Source organism: Cupressus sempervirens, chromosome 9 (assembly GCF_028749045.1).
Source record: "Cupressus sempervirens isolate cs-2001-9-10 chromosome 9, ASM2874904v1, whole genome shotgun sequence".
Lineage (NCBI taxonomy): Eukaryota > Viridiplantae > Streptophyta > Pinopsida > Cupressales > Cupressaceae > Cupressus > Cupressus sempervirens.
The window spans coordinates 44,554,946-44,579,015 of record NC_143126.1 but is presented as its reverse complement, the minus strand read 5'-3'; the positions used below and the strand labels follow the sequence as shown (position 1 = coordinate 44,579,015).

The window sequence follows — 24,070 nt, the reverse complement described above, 5'->3', positions numbered from 1 at the left end:
GTGTGCTAGAAAAATCCCAAAAAAATAGGAGCATGTAATTGGGCCATCATTTTGGTAAACTAGAAGGTGTGAATTGGCCAAATGAATGTAATTGTGATTTAGAACATTCCAGAAAAAGAATCAGGTCAAAAGGCCCCACGGTTTGAAAGTTATTGCAGTTTTTCAGATTTTGGAGACCTCCTAAGAATGCTTCAAAGTCAAGTTAGGGGCATTAAATGACCTCGAAAAGGGCCGAAAAATGCGGGACGAGCGAAGCTGGTCCATAGGGCTATAGAGCGCTTTGATAGCTTTTCGAAAATGTAAACGGTTCATCAATCGAAGCTACGATTCAAAAGTTATGCCTCCCGGAAGTTCGGTTACCGTTTTTGGATTCTTCTAGATTTGCGCCGACTTCTAACGCAGCTTCTGGAGCCTTCTATTTGGTCGGTGGATGCCTACTAGCACGTTCTAGAATGTATTCCTAGTCCTTAACCCTCCGGGGTCTATTTAAGGAGATTCCCGGCATTGTAAAAGGCAATTCGGAGTGGAGTTTGAGAGGAGGTACTGATAGGAGAAATTATCTCCACCTTTAAGATATTGTAAGCTTATTTTCTCTGTACTAAATGTACTAGCTTATTTTTCAGTTAATACAATTTCCCTTCTTCTGTTGTGTCCATTCTGTTCTTGGGTTGTGTCCCCATCAAGTGGTATCAGAGCTGGTTTTCCTGAGTGTGTAGACAGAGCGCCGACTGTGAGGCAGTTTGCACCAGGACTGTGTGGTTGTGGGTTTGAGTTAAGAAGATGCCTCCACGAAGAGAGCGTGGCGGAAGGGCCAGAGCTATTAATCCTGAGGAGGTTAGAGCCCTCCAAAGGCAGGTACAAGCATTGCAGGAGGAGCTCCGTAGAGGAGCAACTGTGGCCGCAACTGATGAAAGTGAAGATGACAACGAAGAAGATGAAATTGGACCAGAAGGGGAATTTGACGAGGAAGTTCTGAATCATGCAGAGGAAAGGCATTTTAGGGCCATTACTAAGTTTGGGAAAAGACCTACAATTGAAATGGGTGTATTTTCAAGAAGTCTGAAACCAGATGAGTTGATCGATTGGATCAATGAACTGGAAGAATACTTTGAGTGTGAGGATATCAGGGACCCAGATAGGGTTAAGTTTGCAAAGGCCAAACTGAAAGGCCATGCAAAAATCTAGTGGCAAGAGTTCCAATTGGAAAGAAACAGAAGAGGAAAGGAGAAGATCACAAGATGGGATCGCATGGTGGATAAATTGAAGAAGCAGTTCATTCCTGTGGACTACGAGCTTGATTTGTTTAAGAAGATGCATGGGTTAAAGCAAGCAGAAAGATCAGTCCAAGAATATACAGAGGAATTTTACCAACTCTTGATTAGAGCGGGGCATGCAGAAGCAAATAAGGAGAAGGTTGCTTGTTATATCAATGGGTTGCGACCTAGCATCCAGGAGGAATTAAGTCTAGTAAGAATGACCAGCGTTGAAGAGGCATACCAGTTTTCCCTACGAGTTGAAGAGAAGCTGAATAAAAGGTTTGAAGGAAGACAAAGAGGGCGCGGTCAAGGAGGAAGGGGAAGCGGTAGATCATCTGGAGGCCACAATGAAACCCAAAAGAAAAATGAAGATGTGGGTACTAGTAGGAACCAGAGGAATGAGGGTTTCAACCGCTCCCATGATCAAGACTTTGGAAATCAGAGAGGAAGAGGTAGAGGACGTGGACAAGGAAGAGGAGGCTTTCGTGGTACCTGTTTCCATTGCAATGAAGAAGATCATCGTGCCTTTGAATGCCCTCAACAACAAGGAAGGACAGATAGGAGAGCTGAGGGCCAAGCTAGGGTTGCTCATGTGGATGAGGATGCACAATCATCACATTCAGAGGATGCAGAAAGAGGAGAGACCTTGGTAAATGAAAGAGTCCTACTAAGTGGTGAGATTGAACCAGAACAACGGAGGAGTTTGTTCCGTACCAGATGCAAGTGTGAGGATAAATGTTGTGACGTGATCATTGATGGTGGTAGCACTAATAACTTGGTATCAGAAGAGATGGTCTCTAAGCTGAAGCTCAAGAGGGAGAAACATCCCCAGCCCTATCGGATTGCTTGGGTAAAAGATGAACATAAGGTCCTGGTAAGTGAACAATGTTTAGTGAAATTCAAAATTGGGAGTTACCATGATGAAGTTCTCTGTGATGTTATTCCGATGGATGTTTGCCATCTATTGTTGGGTAGACCATGGCAGTTTGACAGACATGCAGTACATGATGGGCATGCAAACACATACTCTCTGACAAAGGATGGAGTTCGCCACAAATTGAAGCCCATGAAAAAGGAAGGTGAAAAGGTATGTAGCAGTGTTAGGATTTGTCTTGTTGATGGAGGGAAGTTTTTAGATGGCATGAAACATCAGCATATGTGCTATGCTTTGATTCCTAGGAAAGATAAAGAAAGTAGTAGTAAAATACCACTTGAAGTTTCAGATTTACTAGGGGAATTTGGAGATATTATCTCCAATAATGTTCCAGATGGATTGCCACCAGTAAGGCAAATCAGTCATTAGATAGATCTGATTCCAGGAGCTAGTTTGCCTAACAAGGCTGCTCACAGGATGACTCCTGCTGAAACAGAGGAGCTAAATAGATAGGTTCAGGAGCTATTGAGGAAGGGCTTGATTCGAGAGAGCCTGAGTCCATGTGCAGTACCTGCAGTACTCGCACCAAAGAAGGATGGAGAGTGGAGGATGTGTACAAATTCTCGAGCTATAAATAGGATAACCATCAAGTACCGGTTTCCTTTGCCAAGGATGGATGATCTTATGGACTGCTTAAGTGGAGCTCAGTACTTCACAAAGATAGATCTCAAGAGTGGCTATCATCAGATACGGATTCGAGAAGGAGATGAGTGGAAAACAGCCTTCAAGACCAAGGAGGGTCTTTATGAGTGGTTAGTCATGCCCTTTGGATCGACGAACGCCCCAAGCACTTTCATGCGGCTCATGAATGAGGTACTTAAGAAGTTCTTGGGAAAATTTGTTATTGTTTATTTGGATGATATTTTAATTTTCAGCAAGACTTTGAAAGAACATTTATTGCATATTCGTAGTGTCCTTGAAAGGCTAAGGGAAGAGAAACTGTTAATTAATCTGAAGAAGTGTATCTTTGCAAAAAGGGAGTTAGTCTATTTGGGGTTTGTTATATCGCCTGAAGGTCTCAAAATGGATCCAGAGAAGGTAAAAGCCATCTTAGAATGGCCTACTCCAAGGTATGCTACTGAGGTAAGATCATTTCATGGTCTTGTTAGTTTTTACAGGAAGTTTATTAAGAATTTCAGTGGCATATGTGCACCCGTAACTGATACAATATGAGGGGATAGAAAAGAGTTCAAATGGACTGCAGCAGCTGCGAGAAGTTTTGAATTGCTAAAGAAGAAGGTAACAGAACAACCTCTGTTGGCACTTCCAGATCTTAGAAAGGTTTTTCAGGTGGATTGTGATGCCAGTGGCAGCGCTATTGGGGTTGTATTAAGCCAAGAAGGTAAGCCTATTGCATATTTTAGTGAAAAATTGAATGATGCAAAGAAGAAGTATTCTGTTTATGATCAAGAGTTCTATGCAATAGTTCAGGCCTTAAAGAAATGGAGGCATTATTTATTGCCAAAAGAATTTTTTTTGTATACTGATCATCAGGCATTACAGTACCTAAATAGCCAAGGTAAATTAAATCAGAGGCATATGAAGTGGGTAGAGTTCTTGCAGAGTTATACATTTGTGTTGAAGCATAATGTAGATACCTAAAAAACCTTTAGAAAATAAAGTATTTTTATTTTCTACAAAATTCCTGATGACATCATCATTTATTAATTAATTAATTATTTAATTAATTTATTTATTTTTATGCCATTAAATCCCTTTATCTTAATTAAAAATATTTAATTAAGGAATCCCTCCCAAAAATGTTTAAATCTTATTTAAACATTATTTCCTTATTTATTAATTATTTAATTAATAAATTGACCAAAAAACCCAAAATATATAAAAAATTTATTTTTTGCCTAAAACTTGGCCAATTTCCTTAAGACCACTAACCTCTTCCAAAATCTTCTAATCCTTCTTTAATTTTGATTAAAGGCTAATCCCATCATTTCCTACCCCTAATCCCAACTCAAAATATTTAATTAAGATTAAATATTAATCCTCATGTTTATTTAAAAAGTTTTAATAAATATCTCCTCAACCCAAACCCTTGAAATAAATAAAACTTTATTTATTTCCTAAAAATCTAATTTATCCTCATCCTAAGAAGTTCTAGACTCTTCTAGAAAGTCTTCATCCTCATCCTAGGAAATTCTAGACTATTCTAGAAAGCCTTTATCCTCATCTAAAGCCTAGACTCTTCTAGAAGATGTCTTTAACCCTAATCCTAATCCCCTCCTAACCTTGTCACATTCCCTAAACATGGGTTAAAACTTACTAACCCAAGCCAAAGTTAACAAATATCTCCTCCTTCACCCACCCTCATTAAATGCCATCCACTTGCATATCCCTAAGCTAATCCTAAACCATCCTAATCCATCCTCTAATCATTTGCACAAGCCTAAGCAAGCTTAAAACCTTCCTAATCAAGTCCAAGTCGAAATTGCTCTCATCACCCTCAAAATATCTCAACCATAAAACTTTATGAAGCCCACTAGGTCATAAATGACTCTTCCAAGCCCTTTTGTTGCTCTTACAAGTCATTATGAGGGTCTTTATGAAGATTTTATCCCTTGAGCCTCTTTTGTTGACTCATCCTTCCCCTTTCCTCCATCCTCTCACCTTGTGACATGTGTCACTCCCTGATTGGCTATAAGGAAGCACAATCCATGTGCTCTCCTCTCATGCAATCTAAGCCCTCCATGAGCTTTTTCCCATCCTTGCATCTTAGCCCTCAATCCCTCAAGCCTCTTGCCTATAAATTGGATCCTTCCCCTTTGCAAAATAACACAATCCATGAAGTAAAGTTATAATGCTATTTTGAGAGCCAAATCCATACTAAAGCCATCTATTCACATCAAAAATCCACAATCATCCATTGAAGCCTTTGGAAGCATATTGAGCATACATCCTATCCATTTAGATAAAGCCACTCAACAAGAGAGTTTCTCATTGAGAGAGCCCATTAATGGCTCATATTTTCAATTGAGAGCTCATCTTAGTCTATCTTGAAGTTTATGAATTTTGTTTAGTTTGTAGAAGCTTTATTTAAATTTGGTTTCTATTAGCATACTAACATTGCTCATATACATATAGAAGTGGAAAATCTAACAGGGTTGCAGATGCACTAAGTAGGAGACAGTTGTTGCTTACAGTAATGCAGGTTGAAATAGTTGGGTTTGATGAACTCAAGAATTTGTACCCCGAGGATCCTGATTTTGCTGAAGCATGGAAAACTTGTAAAGAACCTATTGCTATAGATAGAACCAAGTGGTTAGACTATTTGATTCAGGATGGCATGTTGTTCAAGGGTAGTCAATTGTGCATTCCAAGGAGTTCCATGAGGGAAAATCTAATTAAGGAGAAACACAGTGGAGGGATGGCAGGACATTTTGGTCAAGATAAGACCATTGCCTTTCTTAGAGAACATTATTTTTGGCCTCAAATTTCATAGGATGTGAAGAAGTTTGTACAGAGTTGCCAGGTTTGTCAAGTTGCTAAGGGGTTTAGTCACAATACTGGCCTATATCAGCCATTGCCTGTTCCATCAAGGCCATGGGAGGACATAAGTATGGATTTTGTTCTTGGATTGCCAAGGACACAAAGGGGTAATGACTCAGTATTCGTGGTGGTTGATAGGTTCTCCAAAATGGCACATTTCATTCCATGCCACAAAACTCATGTTGCTGTCCATATTGCAGACTTGTTTTTCAAAGAGGTGGTAAGACTACATGGACTTCCAAGGAGTATAGTTTCTGACAGAGATACTAAATTTGTGGGGTATTTCTGGAGGACATTGTGAAAAAAGTTGAGAACAGACTTGAAATTCAGTTCCACGCATCACCCACAAACTGACGGCCAAACAGAAGTGGTAAACAGAAGTCTGGGCAATTTGCTGAGATGTTTAGTTGAGGATAAGCCCAAGGGATGGGATTTGATTCTACCAAAAGCAGAGTTTTCTTACAATAACTCTATAAATAGGAGTACTGAAAAATCACCATTCCAAATTGTATATGGGAATAGCCCAAGGACTGCACCAAAATTGAGGAAGATAGAACAAGGGGAGAGGACAAGTGCTGAAGCGGAAGAATTTGCTAAACATATCAAGCGTCTACATGAGGAGGTTCAGGCACACATTACCAAGATGAATCAAGAGTATAAAGCTAGGGCTGATCAAAAGAGAAGACATAAGGAATTCCAAGTAGGGGATCTAGTCATGGTGCACTTACAAAAAGAAAGATTTCCAGCTGGTACTTACAACAAGCTGAAAATGAAGAAATTTGGCCCCTGCAAAATTTTGAAGAAACATGACTCAAGAAATGCATATGAGGTGGAACTGCCAGATGGTATTCACATTTCTCCCATTTTCAACATTGCAGATTTAACAGAGTATCATGATGATGGTGCAGATGAGAAGCTGGTGTTAGAGCCATGTCCAATTCCTGCTTCTAAGAAGGAGGAGATAGAAGACATTCTAGATCATCGTGTGGGTAGGAGTACCAGAAACAGGCAGTATGAAGAGTATTTGGTCAAATGGAAAGGACGACCGATTGAGGACTCAACTTGGATTTCAGTAGCTGAGGTTTCCCATTTGGAATTTCCTCTACCATTCATAAAGTGATAGGGTCACTTTTCAATCTACCCTGGGTGTCTGATGCAGGAGCATCCAGAGGTATAAGGGCAATCCTGTGTCACCCAAAAAAAAATGTACTTAGACTTAGTTTCTGTTTCATGTGTTTTCATTTTTGGACACCCATTTGGGTCAAATAAAGGTTCCAACTCTCACAGTTTCACTATCAGTGTGCTAGAAAAATCCCGAAAAAATAGGAGCATGTAATTGGGCCATCATTTTGGTAAACTAGAAGGTGTGAATTGGCCAGATAAATGTAATTGTGATTTAGAACATTTCAGAAAAAGAATCAGGTCAAAAGGCCCCACGATTTGAAAGTTATTGCAGTTTTTCGGGTTTTGGAGACCTCCTAAGAATGCTTCAAAGTCAAGTTAGCGGCATTAAATGACCTCGAAAAGGGCCGAAAAATGGGGGATGAGCGAAGCTGGTCCATAGTGCTATAGAATGCTTCGAGAGCTTTCCAAAAATGTAAACGGTTCGTCAATCGGAGCTACGGTTCAAAAGTTATGCCTCCCGGAAGTTCGGTTACCGTTTTTGGATTCTTCTAGATTTGCGCCGACTTCTAACGCAGCTTCTGGAGCCTTCTATTTGGTCGGTGGATGCCTACTAGCACCTTCTAGAATGTATTCCTAGTCCTTAACCCTCTGGGGTCTATTTAAGGAGATTCCTGGCATTGTAAAAGGCAGTTCGGAGTAGAGTTTGAGAGGAGGTACTGATAGGAGAAATTATCTCCACCTTTAAGCTATTGTAAGCCCTTAGGGCATGTTTTGAAGCTTATTTTCTCTATACTAAATGTACAAGCTTATTTTTTCAGTTAATACAATTTCCCTTCTTCTGTTGTGTACATTCTGTTCTTGGGTTGTGTCTCCATCACCACCAGAGCCCCTAACCCCACTAGAACTCCTAACCTCATCTCTTGAAAAAGACCTGGCAAGGACCATAAGGTAACATTGTCATTCCAACAGCTCACATACAGGGAGCCACTGAACTCCAAAATGCCCAACTACTGCCACAAGCATCATTTGGCCTTGGAGGCCACCCTTAATTCCCGCTCAATTGAAGGGGAATCCCGAATAAAAACCTAGAGGCTCTTAATAACCACTCACTTCTCGTAGTGCCTAGCCTTTGAAACAAGTACCCAAGAGTGTTTCAGCTCAGCCACCTGTGATTTAGTAAGATCTTCGTCTAGATAAATCTTAGTGAGAAGAGGAAAGAGCTTCCTCTTCGCCCTAAGAGCCTGTAAGCGATCGATGAGTTAGTGAAATTTGAGAAAGAGGGTGCCATCAAGGCCAACCCATGCCCTACCCAGTGTAATAACTGTGAGACCCAAGTAATCATTGCGAAAGAAGTAGCCTGCAAGGAGACGGTCGGAGGAGGAAGAAGACCCGAAACTTGTAGATTGAGTTCATGGACCTGTCTAATTCGCTCGTTGGCCAACTTAGCCTGGACAAGCTCCTTGACAGCTGTGGAAGGGGATTCAATGGTGCTCTTAGAGCAAACTGAGGCCTGTGACTGCAATTTTTTATCAGTTTTAGTGAGGAGGTTATCGTGGGAAGATAAAAGCTTCGATTGCTTGACCTTGAGTTCTGAAATTTTTGAGTCTCTGGAGGTGTTATGTGAAATGTTATGGCTGACAACTAGGCGGAGTGCAGTGTTCTCAAATACCAAATTAGAAATTGTGGTGGACCGGTCTGCAACAGACACAGAAAGACCAGCATAGTCCAACTCGAGCTTAGCAAGTCTGTCTAGCAGGTTGAGGACAGTGGTATCAGAATATTTTGAGCTCTAATATGTGAGTAAAGGGGTCAGAAAAACAAGGTCGACGTGTAGGATGTATGTGCCAGCCATGCTGGAGTCAAACATGTAAAAATCGGCCAAAAACAATGCACATGGCACAAACACCTTTGCAGCAGGGGGGGACAGTAGAACGTCAGAGGGAAGCAACAGCAACCACACACTACTAAGAAATGAATGATGGAACTGCAGAAACCAGCGAAGAAAGTAGAAGCCTGTGCCTCTTCACCAAACACCAAGGGAAGTTGGAGAAGAAGATCAGAACAAAGCCCAAGCCACCACCTAGCCAGCCTAGCAAAACAAGTAAAACAGCTAGAACACATGGCAGAGACAGTAGCTCACACTCGCAACACAAAAAGAATAGATCAGACCCTGAAGAAGAAACCAGCAGCTCATGGGAAACACCAGCAAAGAACACAGATAAACGGGAGAGAAAGTCAAGCGTGGGCGCAAAGCAAAGGAGGTCAGAAACAAAAGTCAAAGAAGTTGCAAGAACAAACCAAAGCAAAGCAGACAAGGCCTGTCATGGAAGCCAAAAACACGAAGGTAAGACTGTCAAGCAACACCGCAGCAGACAGGGAAAGACAAGACAGACGGTGACGGGGAAGAAGAAACGGCGGGAGAAAGGCAAGCGAGGGAGCGATGATGATCACCAGCAAAAGAGCACAGATGCCCAGTGTCCATTGGCATATGAGCCATGGACGCGAACCAAAACTAGGTCCAGCAAGCATCGTGGGAGCATTGGAATCCAACCATGTCTCAGGACTCTTAAACTCAAACGACCTTAGATTTCTACCCTTCTCACAACCAAAAATTGACAGATACTAATATTCTACCCAAGTTTAGGGTTTCAATTAGAAAATTCAAGTCCAAGTTGATGGAAATGATGGGAATTTAAGGTGAACAGTGAAAATGAATTGAAATCTCGGATGAAATAATCAAATTTGGAGTGAAGTGAGGATAATAAATCAGATTTTGGAATGGATTTCAATCAGCAGTGGGTGGTAATGAGACTGACAACATAAAAAGAAGCTTTCGTAATCAGTTAGAAATCACAAATTAAGTTTTGAGAAGGCTAAAAGGGATGAAGTACAAATAAAGTGATATCAGAATTGTATCTTGACATAGTTTTAATCTCATGATCATTTACCGCAATTCTTTTCAGAATATGTCTACATTTCATATCTTAGTTTTGCCTTGCATGGGGCCAAACCACTGTTCTTGTCGAATCAATCTTTGTACCTTATATGTGTTTGTCCTTTAACGCCATTTATTGCAGACATGTGCCAACTATAGGATTTCAATGACTATAGGACTCTATTCAATCTAAAATGCCTTCCTTTCTGTACTTCAACAAGACCTGTGGGTTATTTAAAAAACCTTAGGATGTGCTTTAAAAATATAGCCAATTCGCTGGTGTGGCATCCAAGTGATTAGGCATCAATGAAAATTTCAAACCATTTAAAATTTTATTTCCATCACTGTAATCCAAATAGAGACATCTTGATTGTAAGTAAGTGGTTACAGAACCAAAATTAGCATACATAGAAAATACATATAAAAGACACTGTTTTGAAAGATATCACACAGATTTGATCCCAAAAAGTTAAAATGCATTCACAAACTATAACTGAGAATACCAGAATGTCTTACCCACGCCAATTTTAGCAAACTTGGTTTCAAAGACCTGCATATCCAATAAACAAGGGGCATATAACTGAATCAATTTTCCAACCAAATCATCATATATGTGAATTCATACTTGTAAGCATCTTTCCCAGAAAAAAAATAAAAGCCACATTGATTATCAGCCCAAATCCAAATATTTTCTACCAACATCTACAAAGTTCAAAAGGAAAAATGCGATATCAAAGCAAATATCTCTTGTTAAAGTTCTTATTGCATGGGTGTTGCTGATAAAATAAAGTTGGAGGAGCGCTCTGCAACGTATACAGGCTCTGACAAAGGCTTACTTCACCTTCCTTGGAGCACATACCGTGGTTGTTGGCGCGATGTTGTTGTGCTTGGTGTCCTTTTTCTTTTTTGTGTGGCCTGTTTGAAGTCTTGTGTGTTTTTCGATTGTTTTTGCTGTGTCCTGTTTTCTGTTTACTCTCATTATTTGTTCATCTGGTTTTGTGTTCTTGCCAAAATTTTCGTGTCACTTAGGTTGGTAGTTTTTATTCCCACCTGGTTTCACTCGTGCAATAAATAGTTGATGGGCAGCAATAATGAAGCTGTACTTAATCTCAAGAAGGATTGAATGGATATTATTGACGAGGAGAAAGTGGATGGTGGAGATAACTAGAAATCGTACCGCCCTCTGAATGCAGAATAAGGTAAACTGTAATATAAGGCTGTCATTTCAGATCATTTGGCCCCAATGTGTCCGCCCTCTACTTGTTTCAATGGAAGAATTTTCAACCAGCCTGTCGTGGATTCGGGAGGAAATTTGGGAGGGTCCGCAGCCAATGGAAGTGAACATGGAGATGTAAGACTTGTCAAGTCTGGAGACCCCGGAGGAGGATGTAATGGTAAGTGGTAAGCCTCTTCCTTGTGGTTTGAAAACCCTCTCTCTTTCTCCTAGCGAAGATATCATGAAGGCTATTAGGTCTAAGCGTAAGTGGTAAGCCTCTTCCTTGTGGTTTGAAAACCCTCTCTCTTTCTCCTAGCGAAGATATCATAAAGGCTATTAGGTCTAAGCAATCTCATTAGAGAAATATTGCTATATTTTTTGTTTGTATGGACAGAGATTCTTTGCCATCACATGATTTTTTTTATGATTGGCTTTCAAATGTGTGGAGAAAGAAGTTAGGGATTCATGTTAATTTTTGCAGAATGGTTCAAAAAGAATTTTTTGTGATTTTTTTGAAATCTCATAATACGCAAGATAGGGTTTGAGAAAGATTTTCTTGAATGTGGGTCATTCTTTATTCAGAGCTTTTTCTTGGTCTCCCAATGGCAATTTTGAGCATGTTATTGCTCGGTCATCCACTAACTGGGTTGAAATTAAAAACCTCCAGCCATAGTTCTAGCCATTTATTCAACAAATTTTAAAGCTGCTAGGCTCTATTCTATAGGTCAAGGAATCTAGGGTTGCTCTTGTCCATCTTATTTCTAGAGTTCTTATTGTGCTCTCCCCATAAATTGATTTTCCTGAGGTAATTTCCTTAAATTTTGAAGAGAATAAATTTACATGGGAACTATCTTTGCTTGGGAGTTTGGTGGCATGTTTTCACTGTAAATTATAAGGACACACGAGAAATGATTGTCCATCTCTTAAAAACCCTCAAAATGCCAATTTTAGTGTGTCCTCAAATGGGAATTTAGATGGAAATCCTAATGTTAATAAAGCAAGTGATAATTTATAGGACAGTAATCCTAGAGATTCTGGTACAATGGTCAATACCTCTAGTATAGGCAAAGAATTTACCAAGATAAGGATAATCTTGCTAATGGGAACACAAGTAGTAAGTTTATCACCCTCACTAATCCTCTCTTTGAGGAAGATTTTGATGTTATCCCTACAGCCAATAGTAATCCCATTACTGGTGATGGATATCCCTCTACCCTAGTCAAGGCTCAATCAGATCACATTAATTGCAATTCGTTATTGGAGATGGTGTAGTTGCTCCCACCAGAGTGAATGCTTAACAATTAGCATAACCTACTATTAACCATTTTAGCCCCCCCCACCTTATTCTTCAAACATTGACAAGTCTCATGAAATCCAGGGTGACAACCATGTCCACGTCCTTTGGACCATGCAAACGTTCAAGGGACCCGCAAAAGCCTTGGTGCATACCCTTTATATCCCTAAACCTTCAAATCTTCTATATTGCATGATATATCCTTAAAAGATTTCAAGTTGCGACCATGCGATTGCCTTCCATCACTTTGTTACTCCGCTTTATGCCTTAACTGAGAGATAGGTTGCATGAGTGCGAACAGTCGGGATTGCAGTTGGTCATGTGATCGCAGGCAACTTCAAGTTTAAAAAAATTCAAGTTGCAACCATTCGAAGTTAACTACAGCAATCTACCTAATGCCTTATTCACACAGTCGCAAGTGGTCAAGCTTAACTCAGAGTCAAGGTTGTGAAGTCGCAAATGGCTTTTGAGCGCATGTTCGCGGGGTTAAGTGTTGAACTCCAGTTCCAGGTTGCGAGTTTGTGAGGAGTGAATACGTGTCATCAGGTGGGCCCCAACTTAAGTCTTTCATCGCATCATCACAAGGGTCTTGTGCATTCCAGTTTCGAAGGAATTCATCAAATGAAAGCAACTTTGATGAATCAATGTGATTCCATTGAAATGAGCTTCAAAGTTAAGTTGCAAAGTTGCAAAGTCAAACAGCTTAGTCAAAATTCAAGTCTTTCATCATATCATCACAGAAGATTAAGGTCTACCCTGGGTCAAGGTTGTGAAGTGGTGATCCTCCTTGTTTGCGTAATCGCATGGAGCCAAGGGCGAACCAATGTTAAGCATGCGAAGCAATGATTCCATGTTGAGCACATGTTTGCAGGGTTAATACTGTAGTTAATTTGGCAATTACAAAGAGGCGACACGGTCAAAGATAGAGGCTTAGCAGTTTCGTAGGTAAAATAAATGTTAAAGCCCTAACTGTTGCGAGGGTACGAAATGGTTAATTCCATGATGTTGCAAGGTTGCAACAGTCAAAAGGTTAAAATGATTTCAAGCTGCAATGCAGCGATCAAACATGAAATGAGGGTAGTCGCGGCTGTCGTCGGTAGAAATTGTGTATCAGCCGACGGGTCCCTTCGAAAAGGTTCTTGTTATGTAGCCGACGGGTCCCTTCGGAAAGGTTTTTGTTATGTAGCGACATGTTGTATGTGGCCAACGGACTCCTTCGGGAAAGTTCTTCGGAAAGTATTTATAACCCCTTCGGGAAGCATTGTATTCATCTTATCATTCAAGCATAATGTAATGTTTTGGCATATGCGAATAATAATAAGTTCTTCTATTCATATCTATTGTCTATGCATTGATTTCTTTACCCAGTACGGTAAACATTTGGTGCCATTGCCGAGGAAAAAAACGTGTAGGATAAATTGCAAACCCCTGGTAATGTTCCTACAATCCGTACAAGAACTATCAAATGCGTACGGCGGCAAGGGTAAATGTTTCACACAATCTGCATTAAGCCATCCAAAAACCGCACCCCAATCTTCAGAATCTGTGATCTTGCAATCCAAATCCGTACACAGGATATGCTTGAAAAATCCATACAATCACCTTGCATTCCCAACTACAATTTCCGTACGCTGCTTTCCTTTAAAAATCCGTACAGGAAAATGGCTTTTCTCAAAATCCGTACAACACGTAGGAATCCGTACCAATCCAAACCCCCAAAAAAGCCATACGGTCACTATACTAAAAATCCGTACCATAACTTTTTGTTGAAAATCCGTACTGAGATATCGTACAGCAGTTGTCATAAAGTCCGTACGGTGCATGGTTAAAATAGCTGAAAATCCGTACATTGATGGTGTTAAAATCTGTACAGTGCTGCAATAAGCAGCCTTAAAAAATCGTACTCTGCCTCTAAAAATCGTACTCCAACTCCAAAAGCTTAAAAACGTACACCATCTTTAAATAAAAATCGTACACTACTTCCAAAACCGTACGGTGGATTAGGAGAAATTGTAGAAATAGTGTGTTCCATGCAGTTTCGTGTGGATTTCAAAGTGCCTCAGAGCGCAAGTCCCACACTTGGAGGATGTTTCCATGTTACATGAGGTTGTTTGAGGGTCATACCTAAAGCAAGGGTGCAGACTTTCATGTCAACAGCTACCATTAATGAGAGAGTTGAGCAAGCTAAGAATGCTAGACAGGCTCTGTTAGAGGAGAGTAATCCCCCACCTGAGGCTATGTGTTCCATGATGGAGTTTTCTGCAGATAATTAAACAGTGAGATCTACTGCACATGAGGGGACTACTGGTGAAATTCAGAGCAGTTTATTGAGGCTCTTAGCAAAAGTGCTAAAAAGAAAAGGAAAAACATGGATAGACAATAGCTATCCAACAGTAGTAAGCAAAAGAATAATGAGATCCCTAAGCCTTTGGAATGTAAGAGGTCTGGAGATGCCTGATAGAAATTATGTGGAATCAAAAACCCTCTCTTAAATAACTTTATGATGATGAACATTCACAGTTGGATTGTAAGAGGTCTGGAGATGCCTGATAGAAATTATGTGGTCAGAAGATGGTGTAACAACTTAAAAGAAAATGATATTATCTGCCTACAAGAAATCAAGGTGATACTTCAATCCTCATTGGCCCAAATTGGGCTGACAAGATTTTATCGAATCATGTTTCCTGTGTCAAAGGGCCTTATGGATCACCTTCAAAAAGAACGAAAAAGCTTTTGGAATATGTAATATTTATGCTGAAAATGATTATAAAGATCAGGCTAGCTTATGGGATTGGCTAACCTCAGGGCTCCCTAATGCTCACTTGATGTTTGTAGGGGCATTTAATATGGTTGAGCAGAGTAAAGACAAATGTGGGGGTAATAAACATTGTGGAAAGGGAATGAACATTTCTTTTGGGCAAAGTTTAAGAGGAGACTTAACCGTGTTGATCCCAATGAGAAGAAAAAAAGTGTTTTTCCTGATATCTGGTTTACCTGGTGTAATAACCAAGCTGGGCAGCAAAGAGTATACTGCAAGTTGGATAGAATTTATTTTGATGTCTCTTTTCCCCCTTCTCATCTCCTCGGGGGCACTCCCCTATTTGTGTCAATCCTGCCCTCATCTCTGATCATTCCCCCATCTCTGCCAGTATTTCCCTTGATTTTGATTCATCTTCCACATCCAGACCTAAGGACAATGGTTTTAAGTTGATGATGACACTTGGGAGGCTATCAGAATGGTTTCTTATCTATCAAATTTTATGATAATAATCTGTGTAATATCCCAAATTATCCTACAGACCTGTCTATTTAAAAAATAAATATTAACTAGTAATTATTTAATATTTTCTTGAATCATTTTCAAAAGCTTATATTAAATAAATACTAATTGAGTTAGAATCAATATTTATTTACAAATTTTGTTAATTCAAATTCCGTATATCCTGCCTGCATTCAGTTACTCCACAGGAACATACAGGATCACAATAAATTGTGAATCCGCATGGGAGGAAGGCATCGAAGATTTTGATAATAAACATTGAACCTGGTTTGAGGTGTCGTGATATGCGGCAAATTACTCGTTTTGTCAAACACCGTTTGGCCTAGTGGAGAAAACAACAAGAAATCTCTGAGTCAGAATGATTATCAAGAACATCTGCAGAGTGTCAACATAGAGTTTCTTATATACCAATTGGTGATTTCTGAAGGGACGTGAGTACAGGAAAGCATTACAGGCAGGCTCATGATTCTGAGAAGTTAGAAGAGAGGTTTATGCAGAACTCATTCATCCTTTGACATAACGGAATTCGGTGATGATCATTAATCACGCAACTTTCAGTTCTGGTGAAAGGAAAGAATCAGTACTCTTGTGAGTAACCGGCATGCAGAAGGTTATCAGTCGATGTTCTGGAAATATCGTCAATATAAAGAACCTGCATTGAAGTTGCATGAATGCGGTTGTGGATTATTCAGAATTGTTCGAGTCATGAATCCTGAGTGATTCAACTCAATTTCTTTTCCATAGAAGATTCCTGGTGAACAGAAAATACAGTTGCGTGAACAAATTCAACATTTCATACAGATGCAATATCTCCTAATCTTATTATGGTTTAATGAGGAAATTAAAGCATCAGTAGATAACCTTGCAATTTTGTTGTTTTGCGCTCTCTGTATAATTACAAGATTTGGGAAGAAAGACATAACAGTAAAATTAGTTTGATAATGGTTAAGAACGGAATGAGATTTTGTATGAGAACTATTATATTCCTTTAAACAACAAAGCTATATTACTCCTTCCACAAATTACTGGGAAACTTACATAATCTTACACCAAGAGAACAGTGGGAGTATCTCACTGTTACCCGGAGGAAAATGTTTCAAATTACTGCCAAGAAAAAATCTATTGATAGATCTAAGGAAGAGTCTTTTCTTCAAAGCTGATTAAATAGCATTGAGAAGGACCTCCAGTTAAAAAGGTAGGATCACCAATTGGAAGGGGACCTATCATGGGTCAAATCTCACCTCAGAAGGCTGCAGAATTATAAGATCCAAGGGCAAAAAGTTAGAGCCAAAACAAATTGGCTACGTGAGGGGGATCAGTGTTTACCGTACGGGTAAATTAAAACAATGCATACAGATAATGAACACGAACACGAACAGCAGAATTATATTCGCATATGCCAAACATACATTATGCTTCATAAGATGAGTAATAGAAGATGATAGATGATTTACAATGATCCCAGATGGGATATAAATACTATCTGCCGAACCTTCCCAAAGGAGTCCGTCGGCCACAAACATTATGTCCGCTACAAACTATTCACCCGTCGGCTACAAAATACAAAACAACAACAACAATCATTCCGTTGGCTACAGAAACACCGCTGGGACCATCCAGTCGGTTGACACCATTCCCCCCAAAAAGAAAAGTCGTCTCTTGACGACTGACAAAATATCTAAGACAAATTAACAAACAAAATACATTAACGGATTAATTACAACAAGATAAATCTGCTTCTGACACATCACTGTCACTTTGTCCCGTGCCTGTAGCCTCTGCTAACACAACACTCTGCCTCCTCAATGAAGCTGACCTTGATAGCCACCTGTGCTGCTTTCTCTGTTTTCAACACTGGGTCCACTGAGCTAAGTGTCGCTGCACTGCCTCCCACTGGATGATCAGCTCCTCCCGAGCTCTCTACGCATCCACCAAGATAGCCTCGCGGCCAACACCTACTCCCAGTGCCTCTGGTACATAGAAAGTCCATCCCTGTAGCAACTTCAACTCTTCTCAACTGGTCAAACTCCCACGACTGACTACTGATGCTTCCCCTTCCCTTTGGCATTATCTGTCACTCATTCTGAACAACTTGAATTTGTCGTCGGTTTTTTTTTTTTTTTTTTTTTTTTTTTTAAGAAAACCCCGCACACCCATCTTCTACACAAACTCAACAATCTCTCATTCGCAAATGAGAAACAAAACTCCAACAATCTTTCACTGAAACCACTCCTCCAACAATGAGAAGCTCAACAATTCTTTCGGCAATGAAAACAGACAGATAGATCACGCTACGGAAGACCTCCTGCGGAACAGTCCGCCGGACGTGCCCGCGAGACAGTCCGCAGACATCTGCCGCAGGACAGTCCGCGGACAGCTACTCGCGGGACTTGTCCGCGGGAGCCACCCGCGGGACCTCTACCGCGGGACAATCCGCGGACAGCTGCATCTGCCCACAGGACTTTTCCTACTTTTTTTCTTCAATTTTTTTCTTTTTTTTTTTCAATTTTCCTTTTTTTTTAAAAACAAAATTTCTTTTTGACAAAAATAAAATAAAATAGAAAGACAGCACCTCAATTTTGCCTCAAGGCGTCGCCATTCTGCAACGACGACGGAGTCAACTGGCCATTCTATGACAGCGACGGAGTCTTCCTGGCACCATATATTTGCAATTTAAATCCGTTGACTACCGAAGGCACCTCTTGCTCGTCCAATGTCTCCAATTTTATCACCCGATTGTCGCCGACCTCCCGAGCCTGATATGGTCCAACCCATCTTGCCTTAAACCTTTCCTGTTTGATTTCATCCCGATCGTTGTACTTGAGTACCAACTGCCTCGACGGAAACTTGTTGAGTTTGAGATGTTTGTCATGCCAGGCCTTACGTCTGTTCTGTGTCACTTCCGTTGCCCAATGTGCCTACGATCATCGCACATCTAACTTATTTCCTTGCTGTCGGCACCCTTCAACCAATTTTATGGTGCGATGCATTCTTTTCTTCTTGTGCGGTCCATTCGTCGTGTACCGAACGATGGAATTTTTCTTTTTTCTGGGTCTGTATTGTATGTCCTTCCCTTCTTCAGACGTAACCTCCTTTGCGTCATTTGCTTCTTTGTATTCCTCCGGACACTCATTTTCCTCCTTTTTTTCACCTTCGTCGACCCTTACCATATTACAACTCGGAAAGAGTTTGTAGTCTTCTATTTGCCAATGGTAAAGGCCATTCGCCGAGTCTAGGTCGTCGTCATTCGATCCTCTGTCTAGTCTCAATATTCCTTCTTCGTCCGGTTCCATTCTCCTCTTTCCTTCGTCGTCATTTCTTTCGTTGTCACTGTCGCCTTCACCTTCTAAGTCTAACGATGCTGCCTCCTCACCTACCATTTGTGTGTGCAGGTCAATTATGAATTTTTTGCCTCCGTGCTCCATTGATAGGGTATTTCGTTTCCAATCATATTTTACTTTTGCTTGCACCAACCAAGTCCGTTCGAGAATAGCATCATATCCTTTTCTTTTCAATGGAATGACCACAAAATCCAATAAAAATGGTTCCATACCAATGGTTACCGGTTGCGCCCTCAAGGTTCTTAACGGTTTGATCTCGTGCTGGTCCGCCGTGAGCAACTGGAATGTAGGTGGCCACAGCGTCAGCTTTCCCAACTTCTTCCAAGTATCCTCCGGCAACACATTCATGCCGGACCCTCTGTCGACAATTGTGTCTGTCAAAACATTTCCCAAAATCCCCATCTCGACGACCGCCGAATGCCGTTCGGATGTGAGTGCTAACAACATTGGGTCTGTTGTCGTTACTTCCCTACTGTCCCTTCCTGTGTCCTCCGTTGCTTTCGAAAACAGTGTATGATTCAGAATGGCCGTCCGTAACTGGGGCATTGTGAGAAGGTCACTTATCTTGACCGGTATCTCCGTTTGTAAGATCTGTCGTACAATGTTTTGTTCTGCGAAGTTCCTTGCCAAGGTGCCGGTGATGTCCTTCAACTGAGATGTCCCCGCCAACGATGCCTTTGCCATTTCCGCTTGCGCTTCCCCCAAATTTCTCTTTTCCTCCGCTTGCCTCCGTGTAATTGCCAGAACCTCCTCTACATCCGTGCCGACAGTGATCAAGTTTACTCCAGACTTTGGACACTTGGAATCTTCGTGATTGCCGGGTCCGCACCATCTACATAATAATTTCGGTGTGTTTGCCGCTATACAATCCCGCGCAAAATGACCCCACAAATTACATACTCGGCATTAAACAATCGACCGTCCGTTTGCATCATACTGAGTTCGACTTCGGCTCCCATTATTATTGTTATTATTTGTATTGTTGTTATTTTGCTCTCTGCTATTATTCCTGTATCCTCCGAATGTCGCACCTGCACTATTTGTATTTCCGCTACTGCCCGATGGGGAAGCCTCCTGTGTAAGAAACACCTGCGGAGATCCTGTTGTCTTAATGTTAAAGGGGCACTCTTTTGTGGAATGGCCTATGATCTGACAAATGTCACAAAATTGGTTCTTCGGACACGATCCTTTAGTATGACCGTCGGTCTTACACTCCGTGCACCATAGCTCACTACCTTTTGGCTCCTTCTGCATGTTTTTAAACTCCATCATACGAACCATATCCTTCTATAGGGCACGAACCTTCTTGCTACTGCCTTCATCGTCGCTACTATCATCTCCGGCAGGCTCGTCATCATCAGAATCAGAGGAGCTAGTTTTCTTCTTCTTTGTCTTCTACTCACTTTCAAGGTCCAGTGCTCTGTTACACGCGTCCACATATGACGACGCTGGCACAATTTTCATTTTCCTCCGCAATTTCAAGCGTAGGTCATCCATGAACCATCTTTTCTGCAATCCATCTACCGGCTTGCTTTCCATTTTGTTTATTAAGTCTTTTAATCTCCTAGCGTAGACACGGACTGTTTCGTGCTTCCCCTGTTTGGTATTGAAAATCTCTGCTACGATTTCATTATCATCCCGCAAGAGTTTAAATTCCGCCAGGAACTCCTTTTTAATGTTATCCCAGCTATTTAGCTTTTGTGGATCCGTATCCGAAAACCAATCAATCACCACACCCCGTAGGGTTGCCAAAAATTGCCTGACCCATTCGTTGGCATCTGTGATTCCATTTGCTCGCCAAATCATCTCACATGTCTTACAATGTCAGATGGGGTTGGCTGTACCATCGCCCTCAAACTTCGGCAGCTTTTCTTTGGGTCCCGCCATCACAACTGAATTTGGTAGAGAGGCGTTACTGGGTCCTGCAACACTGGGGCTATTTACTCCAACACTGGAGGTCTACACTCCCGCACCGGCGGTCTGCACTCCCACACCGGAGGTCTGAACTCCCACAGCGGAGGTTTGCACTCCCACACCGGCGGTCTGAACTCCTACACCGGAGGTCTGCACTCCCACAGTGGTGGTCTGAACTCCCACACCGGAGGTCTCAACAGCTGCGAACCTTGGTGAAGAAGAAGGATCTTCTGAAGTTGTCACTCGTGGAAGTGTATCCCGAACGAAGAGGTCACTCCACGCTCGTGCTCCCTCGGCACTACGAGCCGTGCGAGTTGATGCTCTTCCGTCTGAATTTTCTTCCCTCGGCGAACACAAATTGAAGAACTCCTCCTGTGCTTCTTCCACCAATTCCACCCGCTGCCAAGTCTCCTCCAACAATTCTTCGGCGCTCCGGTTTCCGTCGGCAATCTTCTGAAATCTCTGTCAGCGTTCAGCTTGCTGTGCCAGAATTAAATTCTCTTGCGCAGTACGAGTTCCATCTTTTCCCTTGACCTTATTCCGATCCTTGTTAAGCTGATTTGGCATTAATCTTCATTCCTCCCACCTTCCAGATTCATAAGGCAATGGCACCAAATGTTTACCGTACGGGTAAATTAAAACAATGCATACAGATAATGAACACGAACACGAACATCAAAATTATATTCGCATATGCCAAACATACATTATGCTTCATAAGATGAGTAATAGAAGATGATAGATGATTTACAATGATCCCAGACGAGATATAAATACTATCCGCCGAACCTTCCCGAAGGAGTCCGTCGGCCACAAACATTATGTCCGCTACAAACTATTCACCCGTCGGCTACAAAATACAAAACATCGACGACAATCATTCCATCGGCTACAGAAACACCACTGGGACCATCCAGTCGGCTGACAATCAGGGTTCCAAATACTTTTTCAACCTGATCAAGGCCAAGAACAAAAGAGAACTTATAGAGGAAATTCAAGCTGACTCAAGTTTCACTGATGATCCCTTGACAATCAAAGGGGCCTCCTATAAGTTTTATTGTAATGTATTCTCTTCAGAACATCGTAAAGAGAACCAAGAGGCCTTAATAAATGTCTTTAAATTAATCATAAAGAAACTGTCTCCTGAGAGGTTTCAGCTCTTGATAAAAATATCACACTTCATGAAATTGAAGGTGCCATTAGCTCTCTGGCCAATGGCAAGTCCCCAAGACTTGACAGGCTGCCTGCTGAATTCTACAAACAACACTTGGAATGGATTTGTATGGAGCTGTTATCCCTGTACGAGAATGTGTTTGAACAGCGTCTCTTGGTGAAAACATAAACAAAGGTGTAATTAAGTTGTTGCCTAAGAATGGAGATAAGACACAACTCAAAAACTAGAGGCCTACTACCCTTCTGAACTTACAATATAAGATTATTGCATCGGTCGTAGCAGGGAGGATTACTGCCATGTTCATCAACTGTCTCTCAGTAACACAGAGGGGGTTCATTAAAGGCAGATATATCTTGAAGAATCTAAATACCAGTTAGGCGGGAATGTATTGGGCTAAAGTTGATGTGCAAAATGTTACTATGATCCTTTTAGACTTTGAAAAACGATATGATAGTGTGAGTGGCATTTTATCATTAGAATGTTGCAAACATTTGGTTTTCCTTTTTATTTTTGCAAATGGATCCTCCACTGCCATTGAGGTCAATGGAACTCTCTAAACCTATCCCTCTCAGAAGGTCTATCAAACAATGCTGTCCCATTGCTCCGGCCTGGTTTGTCATTGCTGCAGATGCTCTGTTCTACATTCTAAGAGCCTCTGATCTTGGCCGTCCAATTAGAGGTATCTCTCTTCCTAACAATGACGAGTTGATTAATGCTCAGTTTCCAGACAATAAAACCCTCTTTCTTGAACTCTCTAAGGATAATTTTGGTTAGCCTTTGGAGTGAAAATTGCTCCTCACAAGTCTATTGTCCTAGGTTGGAGCAATGTTGCCCCCAGTTGGGTGGAATCTAATGGACGGCAGTGGGCTGGGCCTAATACTATTGTGTGGTACATTGGAATCCCATTTGCTATTGAATCTTCCTCTAAAGATATGTGGCTTTGGATTTATGATAAGATTATAAAAAAACAATTGAAATGGAAAACGCATCTCTTGTCTATGGCATGAAGAATTTAAATTGTTCAAATATTCCTGCTTCCTTACCATATTTATTTCTCTTCTGCCTAATTATCCTCTAATTACCGGATTAATAGGATTGACAAGATTATGAGAGACTTCCTCTGGTCTGATGGTCTGGGGAATAAAAAGAGACATCGTATAAACTGGGATTGGTGTTGCAGGCTGAAAAAGTTGGGAGATTTAGGGCTAAAAAGTAATAGATCTCATGGCATTGCCTTAGCCTCCTAGTGGGTTTTTAAATCTCTAAGAGGCAACGAGCCATGAAAAGTCTTAATTAGAGCTAATATTGAAAGATTTGTCATTAAGAAAGGTAAACAGTGGAAGGACATAACTCTTTGTGATATTATTATTGGGAGTTTCAATATGAAAATATTTGGTACTAGTGTTTTTGCATCATTGTGGAAGGCATGGTCTCAAGTGAGGAAATTACTTTCAGCTAAAGGAGTTGTAGGTGGCCCTCCAGCCTATGCTATGACTGAGACAAATCTGGTGGGGGGTCTACTTGAAAGACAAGTCTCTTGCTCTAACTCAAATTGTTCTGCAAAAATATGGAATTGTAAAGGTATTTCTCTTATTTGGGATCTTCTGATTGATAACTGACTGGGATCATGGGAAGAGATTAGCACTAAACTTTGGATTTCCCCCTCTTATAAGAAGACGTACACTTCAATCACCAAGGCTATTGGAGGTTCTTTTCTAGGTAAGGTTCTTGATAGTGATACATTTTTGAAGCAGTTAAAGTGGGCTGATGGCTCTATGCTTATGGAGATATCTACCAAGCAGATTTACAATATATTGAAGGAAAACTCTTCTATCTTCAACCAGTGTTGGGGTTTAGACAGGCCTTTTTATGAGGTGCAGTTTTTATTTAACTTTTTTTGCCATTTACCTATTGGGCCAAATAAGTTGTACTTTAGATGGTCGTTGCTTCTTAAGAACTTGATTGTGGGTTCTCTATTGTCCTCTGTGGGCCTTGAGCCAGTTAACAGCCGAGTTTGTTTTGTTAGTGAAACTTTTGAAGATTTGTTCTTTGAATGTAAATTTGCTCGTAAAGTTTGATCTATTTTTATTGGTTCTCCCA

At 40.9% G+C, this 24,070-nt stretch overlaps 1 protein-coding gene across 1 annotated transcript in view; it reads right to left on the bottom strand.

Moving 5' to 3' along the window:
• NLP1 (nitrilase-like protein 1) overlaps window positions 1–24,070 on the bottom strand; it is a 199,853-nt gene that overhangs the window by 95,132 nt on the left and 80,651 nt on the right. The window contains exon 6 of the mRNA XM_089798946.1: window positions 10,268–10,301. Within this exon, the coding sequence (XP_089655072.1) occupies window positions 10,268–10,301 (34 nt within the window). The remainder of the gene's footprint in view (window positions 1–10,267; window positions 10,302–24,070) is intronic.